At 39.3% G+C, this 23834-nt stretch overlaps 4 protein-coding genes and 1 non-coding gene across 6 annotated transcripts in view; 2 read left to right on the top strand and 3 right to left on the bottom strand.

Moving 5' to 3' along the window:
• Positions 1 to 1400: 1400 nt before the first annotated feature.
• pgk1 (phosphoglycerate kinase 1) lies at positions 1401 to 10059 on the bottom strand. The gene is made up of 11 exons (XM_028032615.1): positions 9882 to 10059; positions 8194 to 8244; positions 7952 to 8107; positions 6710 to 6854; positions 5433 to 5536; positions 4877 to 4996; positions 4137 to 4251; positions 3150 to 3329; positions 2901 to 3078; positions 2221 to 2319; positions 1401 to 1757 (listed from the first exon to the last, which is right to left on the bottom strand). The coding sequence occupies exons 1-11, from the start codon at positions 9944 to 9946 to the stop codon at positions 1717 to 1719; spliced, it is 1254 nt and encodes a 417-aa protein (XP_027888416.1). The 5' UTR covers positions 9947 to 10059; the 3' UTR covers positions 1401 to 1716.
• Positions 10060 to 10936: 877 nt separating this feature from the next.
• cox7b (cytochrome c oxidase subunit 7B) lies at positions 10937 to 13616 on the bottom strand. Its single transcript, XM_028032586.1, has 3 exons — positions 13462 to 13616; positions 12226 to 12341; positions 10937 to 11225 (listed from the first exon to the last, which is right to left on the bottom strand). The coding sequence occupies exons 1-3, from the start codon at positions 13496 to 13498 to the stop codon at positions 11145 to 11147; spliced, it is 234 nt and encodes a 77-aa protein (XP_027888387.1). The 5' UTR covers positions 13499 to 13616; the 3' UTR covers positions 10937 to 11144.
• Positions 13617 to 13978: 362 nt separating this feature from the next.
• On the top strand, positions 13979 to 14088 carry trnal-caa (transfer RNA leucine (anticodon CAA)). The gene is made up of 2 exons: positions 13979 to 14016; positions 14043 to 14088. It is a non-coding gene; the product is annotated as a tRNA-Leu (tRNA).
• Positions 14089 to 16347: 2259 nt separating this feature from the next.
• pgrmc1 (progesterone receptor membrane component 1) lies at positions 16348 to 20738 on the bottom strand. The gene is made up of 3 exons (XM_028032010.1): positions 20403 to 20738; positions 18161 to 18316; positions 16348 to 17222 (listed from the first exon to the last, which is right to left on the bottom strand). Exons 1-3 carry the CDS (start codon positions 20695 to 20697, stop codon positions 17128 to 17130), a joined length of 546 nt encoding a protein of 181 aa, XP_027887811.1. The 5' UTR covers positions 20698 to 20738; the 3' UTR covers positions 16348 to 17127.
• Positions 20739 to 21657: 919 nt separating this feature from the next.
• rab24 (RAB24, member RAS oncogene family) overlaps positions 21658 to 23834 on the top strand; it is a 32363-nt gene continuing 30186 nt past the window's right edge. The window contains exon 1 of one of the 2 annotated variants that reach the window (XM_028031197.1): positions 21658 to 22077. The gene's annotated coding sequence lies outside the window, so the exon portion shown is untranslated. The remainder of the gene's footprint in view (positions 22078 to 23834) is intronic. The other variant, XM_028031198.1, reaches the window with a different exon arrangement.

Here is a 23834-nt window from a genome sequence, read left to right as displayed (position 1 = left end):
AAAGCCAGAGATTTGAAATGGTTGAAAAATAAAAGAGCAACAATTATTAATAAAATACCACCATGTTTACCTGCGACAACAAGGTGAAAAAAAGCAAATAAAACAGAAGAAAATCTAATTTCAATATTTGGATTTTAATAACAGTTGAGACCAAATTAAGCAGCTTTATTTTAATGTTTTATTATTTACATCTTCCAAAGTTAAAGACTTATCCAACAAATGTGTTGCTTTTCAGAAAACAGAAATTAAACTATTAATTCTACAGTTTAAATATATTGCATGTTTTATGAAATCATTTTGGGTTGAAGATAATTCCTCGGCTTGTTTTCTTCGACAGATGAGCCGGACTATGTGAACGAAAACGGGGAGTGCACCTGAACGCATCACGAGCAAATAGCAGCTGTTCATTACGCAACGTCCGGTTCATTTACAACGTTCTGTTTGTAAATACACCAGCAGGTGCTGCCCCCTAGCGGTGAACAAATAAATCTATTCATTTGTTTCAACTTTGTGTTTGTTACTCAATTTATTCTGTTTGATTTGAGAGAAAATGTCACATTATGTTGCATTTTCATAAAAATACATCAGATTATAGATGAGCTGCTAATTTCCATCTAATCCCAATTTATTAAAAAAAGTTTTTAAGTTTTACCCAAACAACAGAAATGAATCATTCTGCGTTTAAATGAAATAATAAATTAATAAACAAAATAAATTCATGCTTTTGAAAGGTTCTGCATGAATAAACTAAACATCAACAACGTTTTTGCAAGTTTAGACAATTTTGAATTACAGAATTAAAACCGTCTTTTATAATTATGCTTTAGTTCGGGTTAATGAGAAAAGATTTGTTCTCATCGAGTTAAAGTCATCACTAGCTGCATTTCCATTGACCAGATAAATGCACAAATTTTAATTATTAAAATAAATTTGCTTGATGGAAACTTTGGGGCAAAAAAAAGATCAAATGTTTTTATGCTACGATGAAGTGTTTTTCTTCCAGCTGTATTAAAATTGGTATATAATGCTAAACTGCAGTAGAAAGAATTTCTTCATCACGAGCCACATGAGCAACAACAGGAAGTTACTACTGCTGGAAACCATGAAGAAGAAAACAGGAAGTGGTGCAATGATGTTGGGGCTCCGTGTTTTTAATGATTTATCGCCTGAACAAACTCATTTACGTGATTTTAACTATTTAATGGAAACAATGCGATGACAAAACTCAGTTTTTCAACAGACTATTACGGAGGAATAATGCTGCCATACAAGGAAATACAGTTACGAGAATAAAGTCAAAATATTCTGAGAAGTTGTAATGTGACTTTATTCTCTAATATTTTGACTGACTTGTATTGTCTTAGCACGGCCCCGACGCTCAATGAGGACTTGTTCGCCGATTTATTTTTTAAACATAGATGGTTTTATTAGAACAGATCAGACAGGAAGTAACATCTATGCTGGCCACATCTATGATCGCCACGTTAACAGAGAAGCTCTACAGAAACCGTAAACTCTGATCCTCAGGAAGGAGAAACCTTACTGCTGCTTCGCAGCCGAGAACATCTGCAGTTAGAAAGTAATCAGGGTTAAAGGTCGGCGCTCTGCGGGACAGACGGCAGGTTGGGGTCGGGGGTCATGATGATGCTTCAGGAGATCTCCACCTCTCACACACACACACACTCACACACACTCCCTCTCTCTCCAGTGAGGCGTCTAGGCGCTGCTGAGCGCGTCCACACCAGGCAGGACTTTACCTGAGAACAGATCAGCATTATAGAGTTTATATTAGACATGAACCGATCCGATATCAATATCGGTCCTGATACAGAAGCAAATTCTAGATTGGTATCAGTTCCCGATCCATAAGGTCAGATCTATTCAGTCCAATTCTACACTTTATTTTACGTCATTTTTCAAATTTATAGTTAAACTTTCTGAATAATTTAAATGAATGTTTGTTAATTTATTTTAACGTTTGACCAAAATAATCAGCTTGTTGTTTTAGTTTATTTAATATTTATTTTCCATTTGCTGTTTTTCTTCCTGTTGGCGCCGACTGACCAGCTGGTGGCGCTGTTGGTTTATATGGAGACATTTATTCACCACTATCATAATAATAATAATAAGTGTTTACTGACCCATAATAATCCCTATTTGCTTGTATTTTAATTTGAAATTCCTAAATGCTCCCAACTGCTTCCTGTTGGTGGCGCTCACCTTCCAGCAGCTCCAGGCTAGCGCCGCCGCCGGTGCTAACGTGGCTAACTTTGTCCTCCGTGTCCCACTTAGCGCAGCAGGTAGCAGTGTCGCCCCCACCTGGACAGAAAGCGAACAGCGTCAGAGGAAACGCCTTTGTCCGTTTATTACACATTTATCATAAACATTTATTTATTCTGCTAAAGTTTACAGACAAGAGATCAAATCCTCAGAAACACAAACAGAAATCAGCTGTTGGTCAGAAACCGATTTTATTCACTTTAATAGTAAAATTTTATTCATTTATTGAATTGAAAACGAAGGAGAACAAGCAGAATCTCAACATGTGAAGATGAACATAAAGATTCAAATAAAAACGCTGCTTCAACCATAAAATCATTTCCTGACCTAAGCTGATGAAAAACCAAAAGTTAAAGTCAAACTGAACGATGTGACGTTTTAGCTGTTTGAAGTGAATATTAGAATAAAGTCGGAAAATCATTAGAAAAATTGCTTTAATGAGAAAATCTGACAGTTTTAAGGATCTGATTGTTCTGAGGAACTCGGCCGTTTCCTTTCTGCAGCTCAGCATCTTAACTTTTTAATTCTTGTTTAGGAATTTTAAAATTACGACTTTAAAAAGAAAAGTAATCTTTTCCCAAAGATTCTGTGGCATCAGAATCCGACCCGGCGGTTCTTACCGATGATGGTGACGCAGCCTGACCTCGTGACCTCCACGACCTTGTCCATCAGGCTCTTGGTTCCCCTGGCGAAGTTTTCCCACTCGAAGACGCCGACCGGCCCGTTCCAGACGATCTGCTTGGCGCGGCCCACCGCCTCCGCGTACAGCCGGGAACTCTCCGGGCCGCAGTCCAGACCCTGCGGACCGCAGGAGCCGGGGGTCACCCGAGGCCAAAGGTCAAAGGTCAAAGGCCGAGGCCTCTCCTTACCATCCAGCCGGCGGGAATGCCGGCAGCGACGGTGGCGGAGCCGGTGGCGGCGTTCTCGTCAAATTTGTCGGCGGTCACGAAGTCGACGGGGAGCGTGATTCTGACGCCGTTCTTCTCGGCTTTCGTCATCAGGTCTTTGACTATACCAGCGCCTTCCTCGTCGAACAGAGACGTTCCGATCTGATCCAGAAATAAAGATTCTAGAGTAAAAATAAAGATTTGGCTTCATCATCAAACAGAGGCGTCTCGACCTACTCATCTGACTGAGAAACAAACTGTAACAAAGAAAATCCCCCAGTTCAAATGATATTTACTTTAAGAAACTGAACCCGACCTTCCAGTTGACACGTCGGTAAAACTTTAGGAATAATAAATATTTGTGTTCAAAACAAAATTACCGTAAGCGATTAAAAGAAAAACCTAAAATGTTTCTGCCAAGTTTTCTATTATTTATCAAATAAAAATACAATAGATGATTTTAGCCAGCAGTTAAAAATAATCAGATTTAACTTTAATAATAATAACATCTTTAAATATCAGGCTTCAACTGTCAATGTTTTCCATATTTAGGCTTTTAATCACACTCTATAAACTTTATTACAAAACACTTTGAATATTAAAACTTTCCCAACCAGAAAATCATCAGCTCCAACGTCACGCCCTCATTTCCCATGATGCAACATTGTCAAACCTGTAACCTCCTCTTGCTTCATGTTTCCTTTTTGTTGCTGAACTTTCTGCTAATCTGGACGTTTCTAATCTACACAGAGCGCCCAGGAACCAGATTCTGTTCAACTGAGTCAGTAAAGTTTGAACTGAGGTCACGACCTGCAGTTTATCTAAAACACACCGAGGTTTCATCAGACTCAACAATAACACAATCTGTCCTAGTCAAATCCTGATTTATTTGCTCTAAAACAGTACATTTGTTCAGCTTTCTTTCGGGTTTTCAGGAGAACTGGTTCTGGTTCTGGAAGTGACGCTGACCTCCATGTTATTGAGAACTTTGAGGAAAGTGAAGGCCATGCCGCCGCCGACGATCATCTCGTCCACTTTATCCAGCATGTTGTTGATCAGCTGGATCTTATCCTTCACCTTCGCTCTGCAAGGGAAACAGTCGGCAACAACCAGTCAGAAACAACCAGTCAGAAACAACCAGTCAGAAACAACCAGTGGGAAACAACCAGTGGGAAACCAGTGAGCCCTTATTGAAAGTTCTAGTCCAGAACCAGTGAGGCCCGGTACCAGCCGATGTTATGAAGGGAAACACATCGACAGTGGTGGATTTTCAAAATAAAGTTACATTAAATGCTTGATGGTATTAAACTGAATTTCGAACCGATTATGCTGAATATAAGTGAACAGGCCATATATTGTATATAACACACTTTGTTTTTTTAACACTAATAAACTTAATTCTGAGGGTGAGGGGCTTTTATTGTGGCGGTATGCCACCATCAATTATATTCATTCAGAGCATAGAATTAGAGTGAATAGATCGGCCTTATGGATGGGCTATAGGACCGATACAGATATTGATAACTGATCGGTGCGTCTGCAGTGAAAACCATCAGGTTTGATGAAAGTTAAAGTTTTCTGTTTGCAGTCAGACTTTCACAGTAATGTCAGTGTTTAAAACGTCAACCGTCGGACAGAGGAAGGATTTAAATCTGCAGCACAAACTGACAGGAAGTAGAAACAGAATAAACGGCTGAACTTCCTCTCACCCTCCCAGGATGGCCAGGAACGGCCTCTGAGGTTTCTCCAGCGCCATGGCGAAGTAATCCAGCTCCTTCTTCATGAGGAAACCCGCCGCCTTGTGGGGGAGGTTCACCCCCACCATGGAGCTGAGGGGACAGGTCACAGTGTTAGTCTGGTCGGGTTTCTCAGGATCGTCACAGCGGTACGCTACGTTTCCCTGTTTCAGCAACGAAAACCGGGACTTGGTTACCATGACGACAGAAACCAGAAAGCCTGGAAGACGGTCGCTTTGCTGCATCTGACATTTTTCCACATGGATGGAAGCTGCTGTGTAACCCAACCAAAACTGAAATCACCGTAAAATACGTTGAGGTGTGATACTGAAAGGCCACTATATGAGCTGTAATCAGGTGACGAGAGACAGGAAGCTCCGCCCACTCACCTGCAACTACACCTGGATTTGCAACTCAAACAATAAACAAAATGTTTCCATTTCCACAACCAAACTCTGGAAAACAACCAAGACATCGCAGCTTAAATACGGCGTTTCACAAACCATGTTCCTGCTGAGCCTGGGCTCACCTGTGAGCTCTGTGCGCCGTCCCAAACGCGTCGTTGACGTAAACGTCGCCCAGCTTGGACAGAGACGCCCTGAAGCAGTCCGTCTGTTCCTGGGTGGCCTTGGTCTGAAAGTCGCAGAGGTCACAAAGGTCAAAGAGGGTGATGAAGACCATGAAGAAGAGAGAAAGAAGGAAGGAAACTAGGGAAGGAAGGAGACAACTTTCAGTGCAGATGTAGATCTGCACTTGGATAAATCGAGGCATAAAACTCAGAGCGTCGCTCAGTGAAACTGAAAACAAAGCCAGGGACTGAAGAACACTCGGGACCCACCGGTAGACACTGGGGGATAAATCCTGGTGTTTCCAAAAGCAGGAGACTGAACTGGACCTCCACCTCAACCATCTGCTATCAGTTCAGTTTGTCATGATTAATTGTGTTCATTTGTATTTTCATGCTTTTGCAAATCACTGCATGTAATTACAAGGAAATGGTTTGTAAACGGACCCAAAGCTGTGACAGCAGCTGATGTTTCTAAAGAAAACCGTGAATGAACCGTGTTCAGTCACTTTCTGTTAGACAAATTATCCAAGTTCATTTACTTATGAGTTTATTTGAGAGGTTATGTTTTCATATTATTATTTTGTCTGTTGTTTACTTGACTCTTTTCTCTTGTGGTACATTATTAAGTGTTTTTAGGATGTTTGCCTGGAGGCTAGAAACATTAACACATTCCTGTGTTAACAGCTTCCTGTGAAACTGATTGGTAACGGTCAGCCTGGTGCCTGGTAAGGCCAGGTCCACAGAAGGTTCCAGAACATCCTGTAGTAAAGGTCTTTGATCCATTCTTTGTGTGACTGTGTGAAAAAGCCCAACTTCCTTCCTTGTAATCATAATAAAAGTCAGTTGGGGACGAAGAGCCGGCGGAGTTGATCACAGACAGTGTTTGACGGCGGTTCTCCGCGTCTGGCTCTGCTTCCCTCTTCTGCAGAAAAGCAATTTGTGTTTTTGGTTGATTCCTTGCAGGTTAGGAACTAAAATAGACCCAACAGCTTCCAGTCTTTATTGAATTTGCCTGTAATTACTTTTTAAATCCAGCAGGTGTCACTGAGTGATACAGCAACGCAGAGTCGACAGTTTGGGGAATGTGCCACACACCCAGTGAGGCTTCATCTGCCCGTCACTAGAGCCTGGCCCATTTCTGTTTCCTACTGCTGGTTAAATCAATTAATATCCAAATATGTTCAATGATTACTCAACATATTGCGCCTCCTGTTTAACCAGTAGAATGCTCCACTGACCTTGTTCCCAGCCGGGTCTTTGCCCTTGCCCTCCTCAGCAACGTGGAAGCGAAGATTCTCCAGCAGGATGACGGAGCCGGCAGCCGGGTTGGAGCAGGCCGCCTCCACCTCCGGACCCACGCAGTCCTTCAGGAAGGTCACGTCCCTGAGGAACGCCACACACAACCATCAGTCCTACAGGAAGGTCACGTCCCTGAGGAACGCCACACACAACCATCAGTCCTACAGGAAGGTCACGACCCTGAGGAACGCCACACACAACCATCAGCTCCCCTGCTGGGTTTCCCTGCAGGTTACCGACTTTGGACCAATCTGAGAAACGTCAGAACAAACATCAGTCCTACAGGAACTGGACCATTTGGAGTTTCTTCCTACTCCTGTTTAAGGGGTCAAAGTTCAACAACTTTAATATTAGATCTAATTTATTCTAACTTTTAGGAGAATCATAAACTTTATTCTGCTTTAAGAAGTTTAGAAGAACTAGGAAAGGTATGAAAATAATTCGCAAACTGAGATCAAATCACTGCAGGATTTCATTTTCCCGCCGTCAGTGGAAACTAAACTGAAGTCACAAAGATAAGTTTGCTCAACGGAAATGGCAATTTTGAAAAAACAAAATCAAAAAAACCCCTAAATTTCTTTGATAGTTCTTGCATCAGGATGAGGAGTTTTTTTCTGCACTGCATTGAAATTAGTTCATTTTTGAGAACTGGAAACATGTTTTCTAGTGGGAACCACGAAGAAGACAACAGGATGATGGCGCTGCATGTTTTTTTTATGACTTATCGGGTTACATTTATTCACGTCTGATTTTAATTGCATTTCTTTAATGGAAACTCAACAATTGCAAAATTGTTTTATGAGATTAGCATAATATCGTCAAAGTTTTCCTTACATCAGCAGAAAAACGCAGCTGATGGGAGCGACTCGCTCTCACTCAGGACACTAACAGAAGGCAGCAACTTCACATGTTGCTGCCAAAGTTTCCGAAAACTGAAAACAAGAAAAAAAGTTGCTAAATTTGTCACTAAAAAAAAGTCACTAGGAGTCTTAACAGTTGCTAAATACAGCAACAAAATTGGCAAGTTAGCATCAGTGCTTCATCATCTTGGCCACGCCCATCGGTCTCTTGGTCATGCCCACTTTCGTGGAGTTTTGTGGGGGCGGGGCTTAGCTTCTACACGTGTTCATTTACAATTTAAACAACAAAAGAAAATAAAGGTTTTACGGTGAAGCTCTCACTTTCCCAGCAGAGTCTTGAGCTCAGAAGCAACCGGCTCCATCGAATACTTCTCCGGCATGGCGTTCCCGTCAGGACGGCCCAGATGGCTCATCAGAACCACGGACTTTGCCCCATGGTCCAGGCAGTACTGGATGCTTGGCACTGCCGCCTTGATCCTGAGAACAGTTCAGATCAACAGGCAGTTGCCTCATTATGGTTCACTTTGGTTAATATTTGAGTTGAAATATAGAAAGAGTTTAACCTCTGGTTGTTGGTGATGTGTTTGTCCTTCATGGGAACGTTGAAGTCGACTCTGGAACAGAACAGTTTCTGTAATTACATCGTTTTGACACATTTCATGCCGCTTACTCTGCATTTACAGGAATAACTGAAAATGTTTTAATCAAATGTTTCAGCTCGCTCCTCTCAGGAAATCTAGCTGCTCTGCTTCTAAATCATGTGTCAAACTTGAGGCCTGGGGCCAAACCCGGCCCGCCAAGGCCTTTTAAGTGGCCCTCAGGACTCCAGAGACCAAATAGCATCAAACTCTCCAGTTTTTCACCATAGTGGAAATTCATGCAAAATCAACAGATCCCCACAACTAAGTTTAATTCAAGTTTTCCACAAAAATGGTCAAAAACATTGAGTTTAAGTAATGCTAACTCCCACCTGCAGGGGGCAGTATTTTTTACTGTACTGCTGCCACACTTGATGTCAAGTTAAAGTCTGATTGATGTGGAGACTAACAAAAAGTCACATTTACTGAAATACTTAAGCACAAATATTTCTAAATTATCTCCACAAAGTGTCTGATTTTCTCAATCAACAGGACTAGACCAGTACTCTGGTCCAACTAAAAATATCAGAACTAAAACTGGCTGATAAAACCAAGAACTGAAGATGCTGGAAATATTTCTCCAAGTTGTCCTCAAACTAAGAACAAAATAAACTCCTGCACTCTGTTTTCAGGTTTCTGGCCACGTTTTGCTCCAGCGCTGCAGGTTTCTGCAGCAGCCTGCCTTGCTGCTTCAGTCGGGCCCAGCCACGTTCTCCAAACCCAGCAATCCATGAAACACCAGCCATGTGGCAGGCTGCTACAGGCCTGGAATCGACTGAAAATGACCTTTTAACGCCGAGCAGTGCTGGCTTTACGTGAACCTTGTCCTACACTGAGCAAACCCTCATGGCCCTCTGACATTTCCACACATGGTGTCGGTTTCAAACGCTCGCCAACAGACTGAGGATCCAATAAAACGGAGCAAGAAGCACATCTAGACAGGATGCCACTCCTCGGAGGAAAGCACTTTGGGCTCTTTTCAGCTGATCTGGTTTTGACATCACATAAATATAGATTATGTGACATAAAAAGCCAGAAAGCTACAACCCTGTGTTATACTCAAATTTCTGGATCAAAACGTTCTCTATGCATTTCACTGAATTTTAAGGAGGTGTAGTTAGGTGACGGGTTTATGGACAAAAAAATGGGAGATGTTCATTTTAATGCTTTTATTAATTAAGTAAGAAATAAATCGGTCCCTTCAGAGCTACCCACGCAAAAAACGCCGATATTGGCAGATCTCTTATAAAAACCTCTAAACTGGTTGAATTTAAGGAATTTTGACTTTCTTAAATGGCCCTAATCCCCTTCCGTATCCCTCAAACCGGACCGTGTTTCTGACATTAAATGTTAGGCCGAGCAGCATGTTAATGCAGAGGTTTCATCCATTCAGCTTCTCCTCTCAAGCACGTAACGGGGACGGAAAACGTGACGACACACTGATTCACTTCCTGTGACTCTGCTTGGCTACAGTGAAGCATCACTTTAGAGTCCCAACATACCGACCGGACAGACATTACTACCGAACTGATGGATGCCAGCTAACTGGCGGCTCCTTCCCCATTAGCTGTTGTTCGAGCTGCCGCGGCTACAAGCGACATTAAACTGCCCACCTCATAATGACCCGCTTCCCATTGACGTCCACCTTGTCCAGAGTGAGTTTGTTGGAGAGAGACATGTTGGCTGGTTCGGTTGGTTCTGTCGTTCACCGTCCTGACTGGCTCTCCTCCGCTTCCCCCGGCTGCTGGCGAGTTAGCTACCGAATGTCACTGGTGACCTTAAAGCAGAGCAAAGGAAGAGCGTGGAGGCGGGGCAAATCTCTCCCCCGGCGTCTGATTGGCGAATACGGTTAGAACTGGTGTGTTCTGATTGGATTAGAGGGATGAACGTCTCCTGACGGAATTCTTCGTTTTGTCTGGTAACTGTACCAGCAGATCTTTATAAAATATATAAAAAACCAGTATATCTTCATGTGTTGATGTGATTAACTCAAAAATACTAAAGGTAAATTAAATATAATATATATGATAGTTTTCTTAAGAGTTGAAGCGGTGGCCGGTTTGCTTTAGAATAAACCTCCGACTGCATACTTGTCTGGTTTAAAATGTATTATTAAATTAATATGCCTCGCAAATAATCATTCAGCTTTGACCAAGGATTTACCGATAAATATTGCACAAATCTTACAAATAAGCTTTAAATAAAGTTTTCCGTGACTTATAAGTGGAATCCCAATTTTATACATTTTAAAGTAGATTCTTAAGAAACATTTTTATCTTATGCGAGTTGCAGTATTTTAAACATACGACCAGTTAATAAACTTGATAAATCATGAATGCCATTACATCTTGGTATTTCTACATTTAAAATGCTTTTGTTTTATAAAATAAATCCAGTTTTAACCCATTAAACTACATTTTTTGATATCAGCTACCAGTTAAACTCTGGTACACTGAAGCAGAAAAACAAACATTAAAGCAAGTACTGCATCTGTCAGTCTCATTGCAGCATATTTTAGATGGCTTCCTAATTATTTTGGCAGGTTTTTGCTTCATATTAATCAATCAATCAGTTGAATTAAATGTGTTTAATAAGAAACATCTCAGCAGTTTCCAGCAGGACTTTGTATCCAAAGAACCAATGGAAAATAATACAAATAAAAACAGAGTTATATTCTTTAACAGATTTTTATTCCTGAACGTTGAAAATATACTGCAAGTCATTTATATAAGCAGGAAGATTTCTGTTCTTTCCTGGAAACAACCTTCAAACAGCAGAGAAGTGGAATCAATTTATTTGAACAAAGTTTGTTGGAATAAAGAGAAATTTCCATGTGAACACAGATCATGTGTGTCCATCCAGACGCTTGCTGCTCTTCACTCTGCGTCTCTCCACGGTTTGGGCGTCATTCTCTTGACTGGAGACACGTTCCACACGATTCCCGTCTGGGTCAGAACCTGCACAGCCACCAGTAACAAAAGGTCACTAAACTAACACCAGATGGAATAAAGTCTGACAATCAGCTCAGGCTTCAGGTTTTAAAATGTTTTATGTCTTCAGACCAAAGATTTAAACACATTTCAGATTTCAGATCATTGACTGGGATCATTTTGTAATTTTCCAGGTAAATTTTGGGCCCCGTGTTGATGTCCAGGATAAATAATGTTTCACCTTCATTTGTATGCTTTAAAGATAAAAGTTATAAAAGAAATAACAGACATGACACACGTAAAGCAGAACAATCGAAAGGTTAAGCTCAACATGGCACCATGCAGACCTTTGATTTACATTCAATGCAAAATAAAATCCAGTTTTTCTCTTCTTTTTTTTTTAATGACAAGAGTTTTGCCATAATTTCATGTAATGTATGATAGAAAACAACCTTTTGCTGCCCTCTAGCGGTCAAAATTAACAACGGAAAGCGTGTTGTGCAGGTGACGTTGGTGTTGTGGCCTCTAGCATGAATACTTGAATATTATACCATCAGAAAAAATAAATAAAATCCTAAAACTGTCACCTTGAAATAATGTATGACTGACAGTTTGTATTATTTTATAAGGAGAAAATGTATGCAGTGAAGGTTAAAACATTTTCCATAAGTTTCTTCAAAACAAGAAATCTACATTTTTAATAATAAATCCACATTTTTCAGTATCTGCAGATTTATGAACTCAGAAAAATATTTCCTCTGTTTGAGGGAAGAGTTGATGTCAATAGGTGACAGTAAAATCATCATCACCAAAAATTACATAAAGACAATTCCACAAAACATTTGGGTAAAATGCAGATTAAAACTAATCACATTTTTTCCAAACTAAGGCTTTTGCTTTCTTACTGTCTTTAAACTTTCTCCAGTTTTTATTCCCTTAAATTGATATCCAACATTCATTTATTCAGAGGATCAATCAGAATCTGTCTGATTTGCATATTTTAATAAAAGCTTCTGTTGTTACTTACATATGCCCAGACGGCGGTGCAGAAGACGGAGCCACTGACCAGAACTCCCATGCCGTACTTGGAGTGGAAGTCCTGAGGCGCGGTGGATCCATGCCTCAGCTGCCGCCCGGCCCGGCCTGCAGAGAGACAGAGAGACACCACCTGGGTTTAATCCTGGAGGCTACGCATCATCAACTAAAGAAATAAAGAGATCAGGTGGGTGTCATGGACAATAAATTACCATTAATTATAAACGTGTAAAAGCAGAAATAGAAGTCTCAATCAGAATGAAGCTTTGCAAAATTAAAAACTGATGGAGAATACGTTTTCCAGAAACCACAAGCAGACAGTCTGAGGAGCATTCGCCCAACTCCAATCACAATGTCAACATCAACGTTATTTATGGATAAAAAAAGTCAATCTGGTTACTTCAACAATAAAACTAAAATAATAACTCGCTTTACTTTAAAAAGTTTCATAGGTTTAACTCGTCTTCAAATGAAAAGGAACATATTATAGAGGTACAAGATTTTTAGAGTTTGAACGAGCAGAATAACCTTTTATAGAGATTTAAATGAGCAATGTAGAACATTATATGCATCTAGATAAAAAAACACATTAAATACAAATGAGACAAAGATAACCTGGACTCTGCAAATAAAACAAGAATAAACCACGGATTTAAAATAAGTTTGTATAACTAGTAAAAGGCCGTTTTGGTGTGAAAGTTTTTCCTGAAAATGATAGCATTTATATTTCTTGGAAACATTTTTCATTTGTAAAAGTTGAAGTGCAGTCCTGTAAGAAACTACAAACCCACTTCTGAAATCAATTGTTTATTTTACAGTAGATTTTAACGTGTTTAAGAAAAATTATTGTGAGCTTTTCCGTCCTGATTGACTTCGCAGGAACAACAATGCTTGTGTTTTATGACACTAACATTTTCAAACTAACTGTAATCTTAATTACACCGAGCTGGAAAACACTTAGTACACCGTACTGTGTTCACCAATGTAAGTTGTGTATTTGAATTACCAGAACCCCGGGCTTATGTGTTTTATGCAGTAAAACACATAAAAACACATAATGTGTGAATGCATCAGGATTCCATAGGGCATGCTATTGGTGGCTAGCTAACGGCAGGCGGTCAAACGACCAAAAACCTTATTACTCCCTTCTGTTGATTGATAATAGACTGATCTTTGATCTAATAACATAAAATAGGATATAAATTACAAAGGAAAGCGGTCTCCTTACCTCCGAGGATAGCTACAGTCTTCGCAAACCGGTACATTTCGTCTGGCTTAGCGTCTTCAGATACCCTTGAAAAAGTCCAATATGGCCGTCAGAGGCAGATATACCGGAAGCTGAGGCGTTCACGTACCGTAGTTTTAACACATGAATGAGTTCTAAAACTGTATAGTCTACAACTTAAATAAGTATATGTTAAATACCATCCCTGTAATAACTCAATGAGCTAAAATGAATAAAACAATCACAATTAAACGGCATGTACAAAAACATTTGTTCTGTTCTTTAAAATATTTCCGTTCGAGCTGGTTACTTCAATGCCGCATGACTGGGACTTTTACAATACGCATGCGTACAGAAAAACTAACCGTTAAAAGTATTGTACGCCCTACACCTAACTAAACACATGTACGTCATTTTCCACATAGACATCATAATGGAATAATGCTTTATATGCAAAATCAAAACACTTAAGTCTGTGAGACGGATTAAATATATAGTGAAATTTCTACAATGTGACTGTGTCAGGATGGCCGAGTGGTCTAAGGCGCCAGACTCAAGGATCAAACCTTCCGTATCAACGGGACTTCTGGTCTCCGAATGGAGGCGTGGGTTCGAATCCCACTTCTGACACTTACCTTTTTTATTCTATAATACACCAGGAATAGTTTTTGCTGTGGCCTTAAATTGCCCGAGATGAGAACATTTAAACTTCTAGCGGTATGTGAAGATATGCTACAAATATCGATATGTTACTGTAACATCTATACTTCACGTTCTGTTGTTCAGTCCAGTAAAAATATTCTGAAGTTTTTATTTTATAACTTTAGACCTGCTCACTTTTAGAGGATCCAACACATTAATTAGAACCCTCTAAATAAGTTGAATTACGAATGTAAGACAAACAAAGACAAAATGTTTGATATTCTAATTTGTAGCATGAGGAAAAACTGATTTTTAAGGCATTTATGAATTAACTGAAATGCATATATATTTTACTGCTTTTAATGCAGTCAATTCTCTCACCTGTCCAGCATGTTGCCTCTGTCTGTTGACTTTTTACCTTAAAGAACTGTCTCAACATTTAAAAGTAAGCAGAGAATCTGCTTACAGGAAAACTATGAGTCATTTTCTGGAAACTACTTCAGTTTCCAGAAAATAACGATTAAAAACTATTATCTGCAGTTTGATTTGAGCAACATAGGGAACACAGCAAACATTAAACTACAGCTGTTTGGCCTAGATGTGTCAGAAACTTTCTGCATGCCATCTCAGTGGTGGAACATGGTAGTGGCAGCATCATGCTGTGGGGATGCGTTGCTACATCATAGAGCTACAGACTGGCCCTTTCTGGAAGGCATGTTGAAGTTTCTCCTTCCAGCAGCAGAATCAGTCAGAGCCGATCCAAACCAAAAATAGCCATGTCTTCAAATGGCCCAGTCAAAGTCCAGACTAAAATCTAATGGAGAATCTGCAGTGAGGCTTGAAAAGTCCTGCTCCATCCAATCTGACCAAACTTCACTCTGCATGACCCAGAGCATCAAAGTTTGACCACCAGCAAATACAAAGACATTTAAAACAAATTGAAAAACCTTTTTCCTTTCTTACTATTCACTTCATAAATATTCTCTTCTTTGTTTTGTCCCATAAAATCACAATAAAATACAACAAACATGATGCAAAAAATGAAAAACATTCAGTATTAATTTTGTTCTAAATATATTTGATACTAAACATTAATTTACATTTACAGTTTAAAATTATTTTTATAAAGTTAAATTAACTGATGATCATAAAAAGTATTAAACTAAATCAAATCTAATTTGATCTGTACAGAAAGTTTCAGCAGCTTTTCTTTACATCATAGAAACACAAAGTCATGAAACAGAATCAACAATCAATCGGGACATTAAGTCGAGTTCCATCGTTAAATTGATTATTGATTACGTTTCAAGTAAAACTCTAACCAGCTGCTTTTAGTCTGGATTTAAAGGATCTCAGTGTTTCTGATGCAGAACCAGAACCAGAACCTGAACCTGATGGGTCTGGAAGGTTGATCCAGCAGCAGCAGCAGATCTTTAATGTGTTGTGGTTCTGATCCGTTCAGTGGTTTATAAACTAACAGGATTTAAAGTTTATCCTCTGAGCTACAGGGAGCCAGTGGAGGTTCTGGAGAACTGGGTTTATGTCTCTATCCTCCTGGTTCTGGTCAGAACTCCAGCAGCAGCGTTCTGGATCAGCTGCAGCTGGAGGATTGATTTGTTGGACAGACGCTGCTGCAGGAATCAAAGCGACTGAAGATAAACGCATGAGGCTCCGACTTAATCATAATCATGTTTACAAACATAGATCCCCTGCATGTTATTGTTTACATAAGGAAATTCTGAGCATGCGAAATTTAATAAAAGCCTGACATATTCATTTACGTCATGCATAGCCGCCGTAGAATAACTCCATCAAACCTGGACATGTAGATATTATTCATTTTGTCTTTGCTCCACATCAAAGGGAAAAACTGCTTCCAAACATTTAAATGGGAATGTGAAAACTCAGCGATTTTGAAGAAAAAATAATCCGAATTGATTAAGCTAAGTGAAAAATACTTTATAGTACAAACCACAGGGTGAAAATAGCAATATCAATTATTTTATCATTTTATATTTTTCCCTGACGGCATTGACGCTCTAGATGTTCTTCAGCTGATAGAAGACCAACTTTGTGACCGTCTTTATGTGGTTGTGAAGGGTCAGGTCAGAGGTCATCACTACTCCAGGTTTCAGGCTAATCGCTGGTGTTTTTATCCGCTTTAATATCTGCTCAACAAAAAAAAAATTACTTAATTTGTAAATGTTTAACTTTAAGAAACTGAAACAAAAGTCACCCAGCTGGTCATTTTAAACTTTTCTTTATTAAATCAAAATATGATTCAGAGATTATGTCTGAGAGACCCAATGCATACATACAGGAAAATATTGCTTCATTTTATAACAAATTAAATGCGTAAAACAAGAGCAAAACAGAAAAATAAACTTTAAATGAGTTTGAGCTTAAAACCATCAGAAGATCATTTTAGTAACCAGAATAAATGTAAAGATCAGATCCTGATTTAGTGGTAAAATAATAAAAACAGAAGCAGTTTATTACAACTGTAGTTTCAGAGCGTAGTGTCATTACAAGTCTTCAAATGATTATATTTCATCTTAAACATAAAAAAGAAGCAAAAGTTGAAAATGTCTCACAATGTAAAAGCAGAGAAAACAGCAGAAATCTGAATGAACCGTTTCTGTTCAGGTTGGGAATCGATTATGTACAAAACAGTCCAGATCAGTTGTTTGTAACTCCGCCTACATGCAGCTTCCTTAACATTTAATCTGCAATAATTATGCTAATTTATCGTCTTTAAAAGGCTTTCATCAGAAAGAGTCCAAGCAGCTTCTGACACATTTTTATTTTCACCAATTCAGCCGAGTTTGAGTTCAGATGAAACCGATCACAACGAGACGATCTGAGCAGAAACACGGCGCTTCACCGTTAACGGCCCGAAGAAACGGAGATCAGTGATTGGTCCAAAGCTGAAGGAAATGGAAATGTTTTCTCAGAAAGTCCTGAAGCTCAGAGCGAAGGCGCTACAAACGGTAAGGCCAGTCTCCTCTTCGTCCTCCTCTTCGTCCCCTAGTCGCTCTTCTTGTCCTTTCCCTCCTCTTCGTCCGTGTATTCGCTCGGTTCTTCTCCCAGTTTCAGCAGTTTCCCGATGTAATCGTATTTCACTGCAACAGAACCCATCAGGTTTCAGGATTTAAAGGTTTTTCCAGTGGAAACTGAAATAATCTTTGGCTGAGTCACAGATTATTCCAGTGATTCTGATTAACATGATAAAAATGGGCTAACTTTTCATTTAGCTGCTTTAGTTTTTTAATGTATTAAACCATTAAAAGATGCAAATAAATAACTTGATTCCTCTCTTAAAGAAAATAAATATTTTATTGCCTAAAATGCAATAACAGTAAATATAATGTCTGAAAAAGGTTTAAGCAGCTCAATGCAGAAATGCCCGTTTATTTGATCTGATTAATCGATTAATCAATAAGTAAAACAATAATTATCTTCAGTCCCAGTTAGGATCAATCAGGAGTTAGGAACAACTAAAAAGGTTCAGTCTGAAGCAGAAAGATTAAAACACGTGTTGATTATGTGTTTTTAAAAAACTCCCTTAGCAGATTAAAACATACTAGCAATAAGATCTTAGGAGTTGATCAATAATCACTAACAGAACAGTGTAGAAAACTAATCATGAGGAAAACTAAAGCCATTATTGCTGATGCTTCTCATCCTTTACAGACTCAGACTCCTAGTAGAAAAAGCAGCAGGTCGAAGCTCTCCTTTGTTCCTGCAGCAATGTCTCATCTTACTGCAGGACCAGGTGGGGGGATTGCACCTGGTCTAGTGATAAGAAACACCCGCTGCACTCTTCACATTACCTATGGATTTGTATTACATGTCCTTTTGGTATGTTTTGTTGCCCAATTTGGGACACGAATAAATATGAAATGTGAAATCTGATTATTTTATTGATAATGTGAGCAGGACGTCTGGATCAGGTGAACCTGAAAGCCGCTTGGTTCTGATCACTAAAACCTCACAACCAATCAGGTGTTTTTCCAAAATGATCAGAAACAGAAAATGGATGAGTAGAAAGGAAACCGACTGGTGAACTGCGTCTCCCACTCGGCCAGGCTCTCCTGCTGCATGGCGTTCAGGTCCGACAGGTCGTCGTACTCCGGCTTCAGGGCGTCTCTGTCCAGGCAGAAGGTGGCCAGGCCTCTGGAGGCGTCTCTGCCGGCGAACACGCCGTACGGCCCGTCTGCAGGGACGCCGGCCACAACCATCGATAAATCAACTCATCACATCACAAATTAAAGTCATATCAATAACTTCCAATTCTATGATTTATTGTTTTTCTCTTCCTACCAAAAACTGGATGATAAAGTTTTCGGTTTAGTGTTTTTTAGGGATAATTTTCATAATTCATTTTATTTATTGATTCTGTTTTATTTATTTTAGATATTTAAAATGTATTTGAGTTCCAGAGTTAAATGTTCATTAGAAATTAAAGTTTGTTGATCTGTGAGAGTCTGTTTTTGCTCTATTATTACGCCATTATTACCAATATATTACTGGAAAATGATCTCAAAACAACAATATTATTGTTATTATTAACAATATTAATTATAAAAACATCTGGCGCAATTAATCATCCAGAATAAGGCGTTATTATTACAGGCTTGGTGTTTAGTTTGATTTTGATGAATGAAAATCATTTATTTAAATTGTGAATATATATGAAACGTCTGCATGCTGATCAGAACACCAAACGTTTCTGTAGCTTTATCTGCTAATCACAGGCTGAACAGCAGGGGGAGCTAGAAACCAGACCCCTTCAGCCTTAACCTGACTCCGCTCTGTCTGCCTAGTCAAAGTCCAGTTGGTGAGGTGTGAACTCTAATCAACCTCTGACCTCTGGTCCTCTAAACCTTGGTCTGGGTTCAGTTTGAATGTGAACGCCAAGTGGACCGGAAACTGCTCCAAAAGCAGGAAGTGGACTACAGAGCAGGGCATTCTGGGTAAATATAAGTAAAGCTAACGTGCTAGCCTAGCGCTAGCAGCATAAATGGCTCCTGGTCAAAGACTTTAATTTTAATATTAACACATAACCAATTTTATATTATTTTAATATAAGTTACTTTTCTGTTTCAAATAAAAATATCATGCTATATTCATTTTGTTTTAAAATATTTCAATACAGTGAAAGCGTCATACTATCAGATCCTCACTGAATGCAACGGATAATCTGAAGCATTAGAATCATAAATATTCAACTTCAACTTGAATATTTATGATATTTCAGTTTATAAACTTCCTTTATATTGATGTTTGTTGAGTTTTAACAGCGGCTCTTTGCCTCTTTTAGACACATTCAAGGCTGCAGATGCTGCTGTGAAAAATGACTTTATGCAAAAACGTTAAAAACATGAAAATCAGTTAAACCATGATCTCCTGCTGGGATTTAAACTCCAGGGCTGCAGACTTTGGATGATGGCCGCCGGTTATCCAGTCGGTCAGAGGTCACGCACAGCAGAGGTTACAGAATGAGATAAGATAAAAACCAAACAGGTACAACTGAGTATGAAACACTCCTGTGACCCCTGGAAAAAATGACTTCATTAAGTAAATCCAACATTCAGATGTTATTCTGTGATAAAAAGGCGCACGCGAGATTTTAAAGAGCAACAAATGAGGGATTTAGTGTCAGAATTTGAACCTAAAATAATGTTCAAAAATAAAAACTGATGCTATGGATTATGCTACTCACAGAAAACAAACTATTTCATTCTGCTGTACCTGATATAATCTGGTATGACATTAAGTTGAGAGGATATTGGAATCAGTAAGTGTGTGTTTTTTTTCTTATGCACACAAATTGAACAATGTGATTTCTGTTTAGAAAAACCTCAAATTACAATCAATTCAAAGTTTTAGTCAATTCAACCATTCATTTAATAAGAACATTAAATAAAAGACATTAAATAAATAAAAATGAAAACAACAACTAAGAAAATAGTGTAAATGAGTCTTAATCATCTGATTGCAATAATACTAATTATTTGTCACTTTAAATGCTCTGCGACACTCCATGGTCTTTTTCTGGAGAAGGAGTGAACTTGTTCATAGACGATCTCTGATTTAAAGGTTGCCACAGCCTTTCCGCTTTAAAATAAAAATCAGATTAAAGGGGTGTGACGCCACATTCCAGCAGAAAAACTAAAATAAACGACCCGAAACCCAGAGCACGGAAATTAACCAGCTGTTTAAACCTTGGAAACTTGTCGCCTCAGGCCAGCTTAGATGCTGGAAGGCGGGAGGAAACCGCAGCTTTTAGGGACGTTTACCTGGTCCGTAGAACTTCTTTCCTCTGGTCACGTCGAATACTTTCCCGTTAACGGCCATGAGAATCCGCGGATCCTGCACTCCATCGTAAGGCTTCAACTCTGCCAGAGTGAAATCCTTCTTTTTCATTTTAGGCAGAGGCTTCTCCACCTCACCCAGATCCGACGGCCGGTCGCCGCGGAAGATTTTGTACAACAAGAACAAGCAGAGGCTGAGCAGGGTGAGGTTCAACGGGGAGGTGAAGATTTCTTGGAAAATTCCTCCTGAAGTAACTTCGCTCCCCTCTGCTTCAGCCATGTTGGCGTCCTTCTCCAACCTCACGAGTGTGCGTGTCTCAGTTGAGTGCACAAGAGTTCCTGAGGAATGGACCAATTACCGTTCAGCATTAGCACCACCTGTTCACGATGCTATCCAATAACATGAGGAGTGTGGCAAGACGGGCGTTCGCCATTGGACAGTGCGCTGAACAGACTAAACGAAACGTCAGTGTGTCCGCCATGTTGTAAGTGGCAAGTTAACTTTTAATTTGTCAAAAATGAGTTTTTTTTGTTTGTTTTTTAACCCTAACCCTACCCAATAATTTTATGTAGAACATAATATATTTCATTGTTTTATATGTCTATATTATGGAGATCATTAGACAAAATGAACATTATTTTCTGATCAAAAATAGAAACACTACAAAACAAAGTGTAGCTAAAACGCATTAAACTGGCCTTAGTAAACAAACCCTTTTTAAATCAACAATTTAAATAAACAATTGCGCTCATTTATAGATTAGTTATTGATTAATATATTGCATGTGATTGCTTGTTATTTATTTGTTTATATCTAGTCATTTTGAACTTATCACTTTTAGGTTTATATATTTTACAAACTTTGTATTTATTACCTAAGATGGAGTAGCTTTCTACAAATAAGCAATTTCCCCTGGGGATCAATAAAGTATATTCTATTCTAAATAATTAGACAGTTGCAATATAATTCGTTTTTTATTTATAATTAAAGTATATTTAGCTTAGGTAATATTTTTCTTTACAAAACATTTTATGTTAGAGATAGGTATGATATTGGTTTTTACGTTTATTACTTTTTACATTACTAACTGTACTGTTTGCTCGGCTTACTCTTCATAAATTAATTATAATTAATTCTTTTTTTTTTTTTTAATCAAAACAAACAAAAAAACGCTTCAATAAACAGTAACGCTTTTATTTTAATGATTTGGAGGAAAAACATCCGGAGAATGTCTCGAACAACTCGACCACTTCCGGTTTCTGGAAACCAGCAGCGCTCGCTCATTAGTTCCGACCTAACCAACCAAACAAAGCTCAGCGGGACCTCTGTCCCCAGCCCAGGCACAAACATCTCGTCCTCTGAATGAGAATCCGCTCGGCCCGCTCAACCGCCTCCAACCGTTTCTGTATCGTCCGCTTTCTGGCGACCGGATTGTGATTTCAGCCGCTGCGCAACGAGCGGAGCTAACTTTGCCTCCGCCGCCATCCAGTCGGAGCTCCTCCACCCGCTGCGGGACGGAGATGACGAGCCAGCTGCTGGGCAGCGTGTCAGCCTCGAAACGGGCCTGGTAGGCGGGTGTGAGAAGCGGTTTGGCTCCCTGCTGGAAGAGGGACGTGATCGGATGTTTAGAGAGATTGGGGGAGTGACGCTAGCAACCAGGTGAGTTTGTAACGGGGTTCGGTTCGGTTAGCGTTGCTAGCCTGACTATGTTAGCGCTCTGCTGCTGTGTCATGTTTACGTTTCCCAACGCACAGCAGCATTTATCTACAGGTAGGACTAAAGTTTCGATTTTACTCTGTATCACAGAGAAAGGGGGAAGCAGACCTTTCTCAGAATTTCCTTTTGTCGACAAATTCAGATTTTTTTACTTATTTTGAAAGTCAAGTCAATTCTTTAGTGACTCCAACTTTCTTCCGTAGGAAATAATGTAGGTTATAGGTTCAATAAAAACGCGTCGTTTTATTGTTTATAAATATATATATCAGTGACGTGCGGTGAGGTCATAGCTGGTGAGGCTCTGACTTAATCATAATCAGATTTACAAATATAGACCCCCTGCATGTTATTGTTTACATGAGGAAATTTCACGCATGTGAACAAAGCTGGAGGGCAAAAACACTTTTCTTCTACATGTCATCATAGCCGCCGTAGAATAATTCTGTTAACTCAATCAAACTTGGACATGTAGATATTATTAATTTCGTGCTCCACAGCAAAGGGAAAAACCGTTAAAGTAAAACTCAAAACCACGTTTTTCTCGTTCTCTGTATCAGCACAGCTATGGCAGACTCGTTGCCATAGCAACTGACAACAACGCCACAAAAACACTGAAATATTTCCCACACAAAGAGCAGAACATTCAGTCTGTTGCAGTAACATGGTTTTAGGGTTAATGTTTATTGTGCGATTATTAATACGTGATTGCTGTGGTATGAGGAGAAAACTATAAATATATCGCTGCACTTTACTGTATGGCTAGCTCCACGGCTAGCTCCGTGGCTAGCTCCGTGGCTAGCTCCAGGGCTAGCTCCATGGCTAGCATGGCTAGCTCGCTGGTTCTGTCTCTTACTCTACAGTTGTGGAGTCACAATGTCTGGATCATGAGCGCCCCCTGCCATGAGGCCAGAGAACTGCCTGCCTCACCTCCAATCTGTTCTCTGGTTTCTGATCGCTGCTCAGCACAGAAACACGTTACACACACAGTTGGTGACAACAAACACTGAACATTATATACATAAGCTAAATTATGGACAATCAGTTCATACATTAAATGTTTTTAACCATTTTATTGGCGACATACAGACACGAGGAACAGGCTCCCATAGAACAGCAGCCAGTGCAGTTAGTAAGAGGTTGATCAGTCCAGGTGAGGCTCAACTCACTGCTGCCTCACCTGCTGCGCTCCGAGCATTTGAATGGGAAAATGCGAAAATTCAGCGATTTTGAAGAAAAAATTAATCAGAATTGGTTAAACTAAATAAAAAATACACAGTAAATTTTGTAGTGTTAAATCAACACTTAAAGAGTTAAATTTAACACTGTGTCCAAGTCTATTTGGTCCTTATCGGAATTGGTGTCAATTTAACCCTTTCCATAGTGTTCCACTTTCAGAGTACAATTTAACTCAAAATAGAGTTAAAATTTAACACTGTACAGTGTTAATAAAATGTAACACTCCTAGTCAAATAACTCTGATAAGAGTAAATATGATTCTTATCAGTTAATAAGTTACTCCATAATGGTGAAAAAACAACTTATTCTCATGCTTTTCAACACTGCATTGAGTCATTGAGGGTTTACACTGGAGGCTCATATAACTCCTATGAGTGTTAATCTGACACACTACTGTGTTCATAATTTACTCTTTAGCTGTGAAAAAACAACTATGCACAGATAAATATGAAGTGCTATTTTTA

The sequence above is a fragment of the Xiphophorus couchianus genome, chromosome 11, assembly GCF_001444195.1.
Source record: "Xiphophorus couchianus chromosome 11, X_couchianus-1.0, whole genome shotgun sequence".
Lineage (NCBI taxonomy): Eukaryota > Metazoa > Chordata > Actinopteri > Cyprinodontiformes > Poeciliidae > Xiphophorus > Xiphophorus couchianus.
The sequence above is the reverse complement of the archived record's forward strand: the minus strand, read 5'-3'. Positions and strand labels throughout refer to the sequence as shown.

What these genes read in the sequence shown, in the direction of transcription:
- pgk1 (XM_028032615.1), bottom strand. Translation starts at nt 9,946, where the DNA reads ATGTCTCTCTCCAACAAACTCACTCTGGACAAGGTGGACGTCAATGGG. An exon ending in GCATTCCCGCCGGCTGGATG is followed by an intron (nt 3,079 to 3,149) that starts GTAAGGAGAGGC and finishes TGCGGTCCGCAG; the next exon opens with GGTCTGGACTGCGGCCCGGA. An exon ending in AGGCTGCGTCACCATCATCG is followed by an intron (nt 2,320 to 2,900) that starts GTAAGAACCGCC and finishes CTTTCTGTCCAG; the next exon opens with GTGGGGGCGACACTGCTACC.
- cox7b (XM_028032586.1), bottom strand. Translation starts at nt 13,498, where the DNA reads ATGTACCGGTTTGCGAAGACTGTAGCTATCCTCGGAG. An exon ending in GACTGTAGCTATCCTCGGAG is followed by an intron (nt 12,342 to 13,461) that starts GTAAGGAGACCG and finishes GTCTCTCTGCAG; the next exon opens with GCCGGGCCGGGCGGCAGCTG. An exon ending in GCACCGCCGTCTGGGCATAT is followed by an intron (nt 11,226 to 12,225) that starts GTAAGTAACAAC and finishes GTGGCTGTGCAG; the next exon opens with GTTCTGACCCAGACGGGAAT.
- pgrmc1 (XM_028032010.1), bottom strand. Translation starts at nt 20,697, where the DNA reads ATGGCTGAAGCAGAGGGGAGCGAAGTTACTTCAGGAGGAATTTTCCAA. An exon ending in AAAGAAGTTCTACGGACCAG is followed by an intron (nt 18,317 to 20,402) that starts GTAAACGTCCCT and finishes GCGTCCCTGCAG; the next exon opens with ACGGGCCGTACGGCGTGTTC. An exon ending in GTGGGAGACGCAGTTCACCA is followed by an intron (nt 17,223 to 18,160) that starts GTCGGTTTCCTT and finishes GTTCTGTTGCAG; the next exon opens with TGAAATACGATTACATCGGG.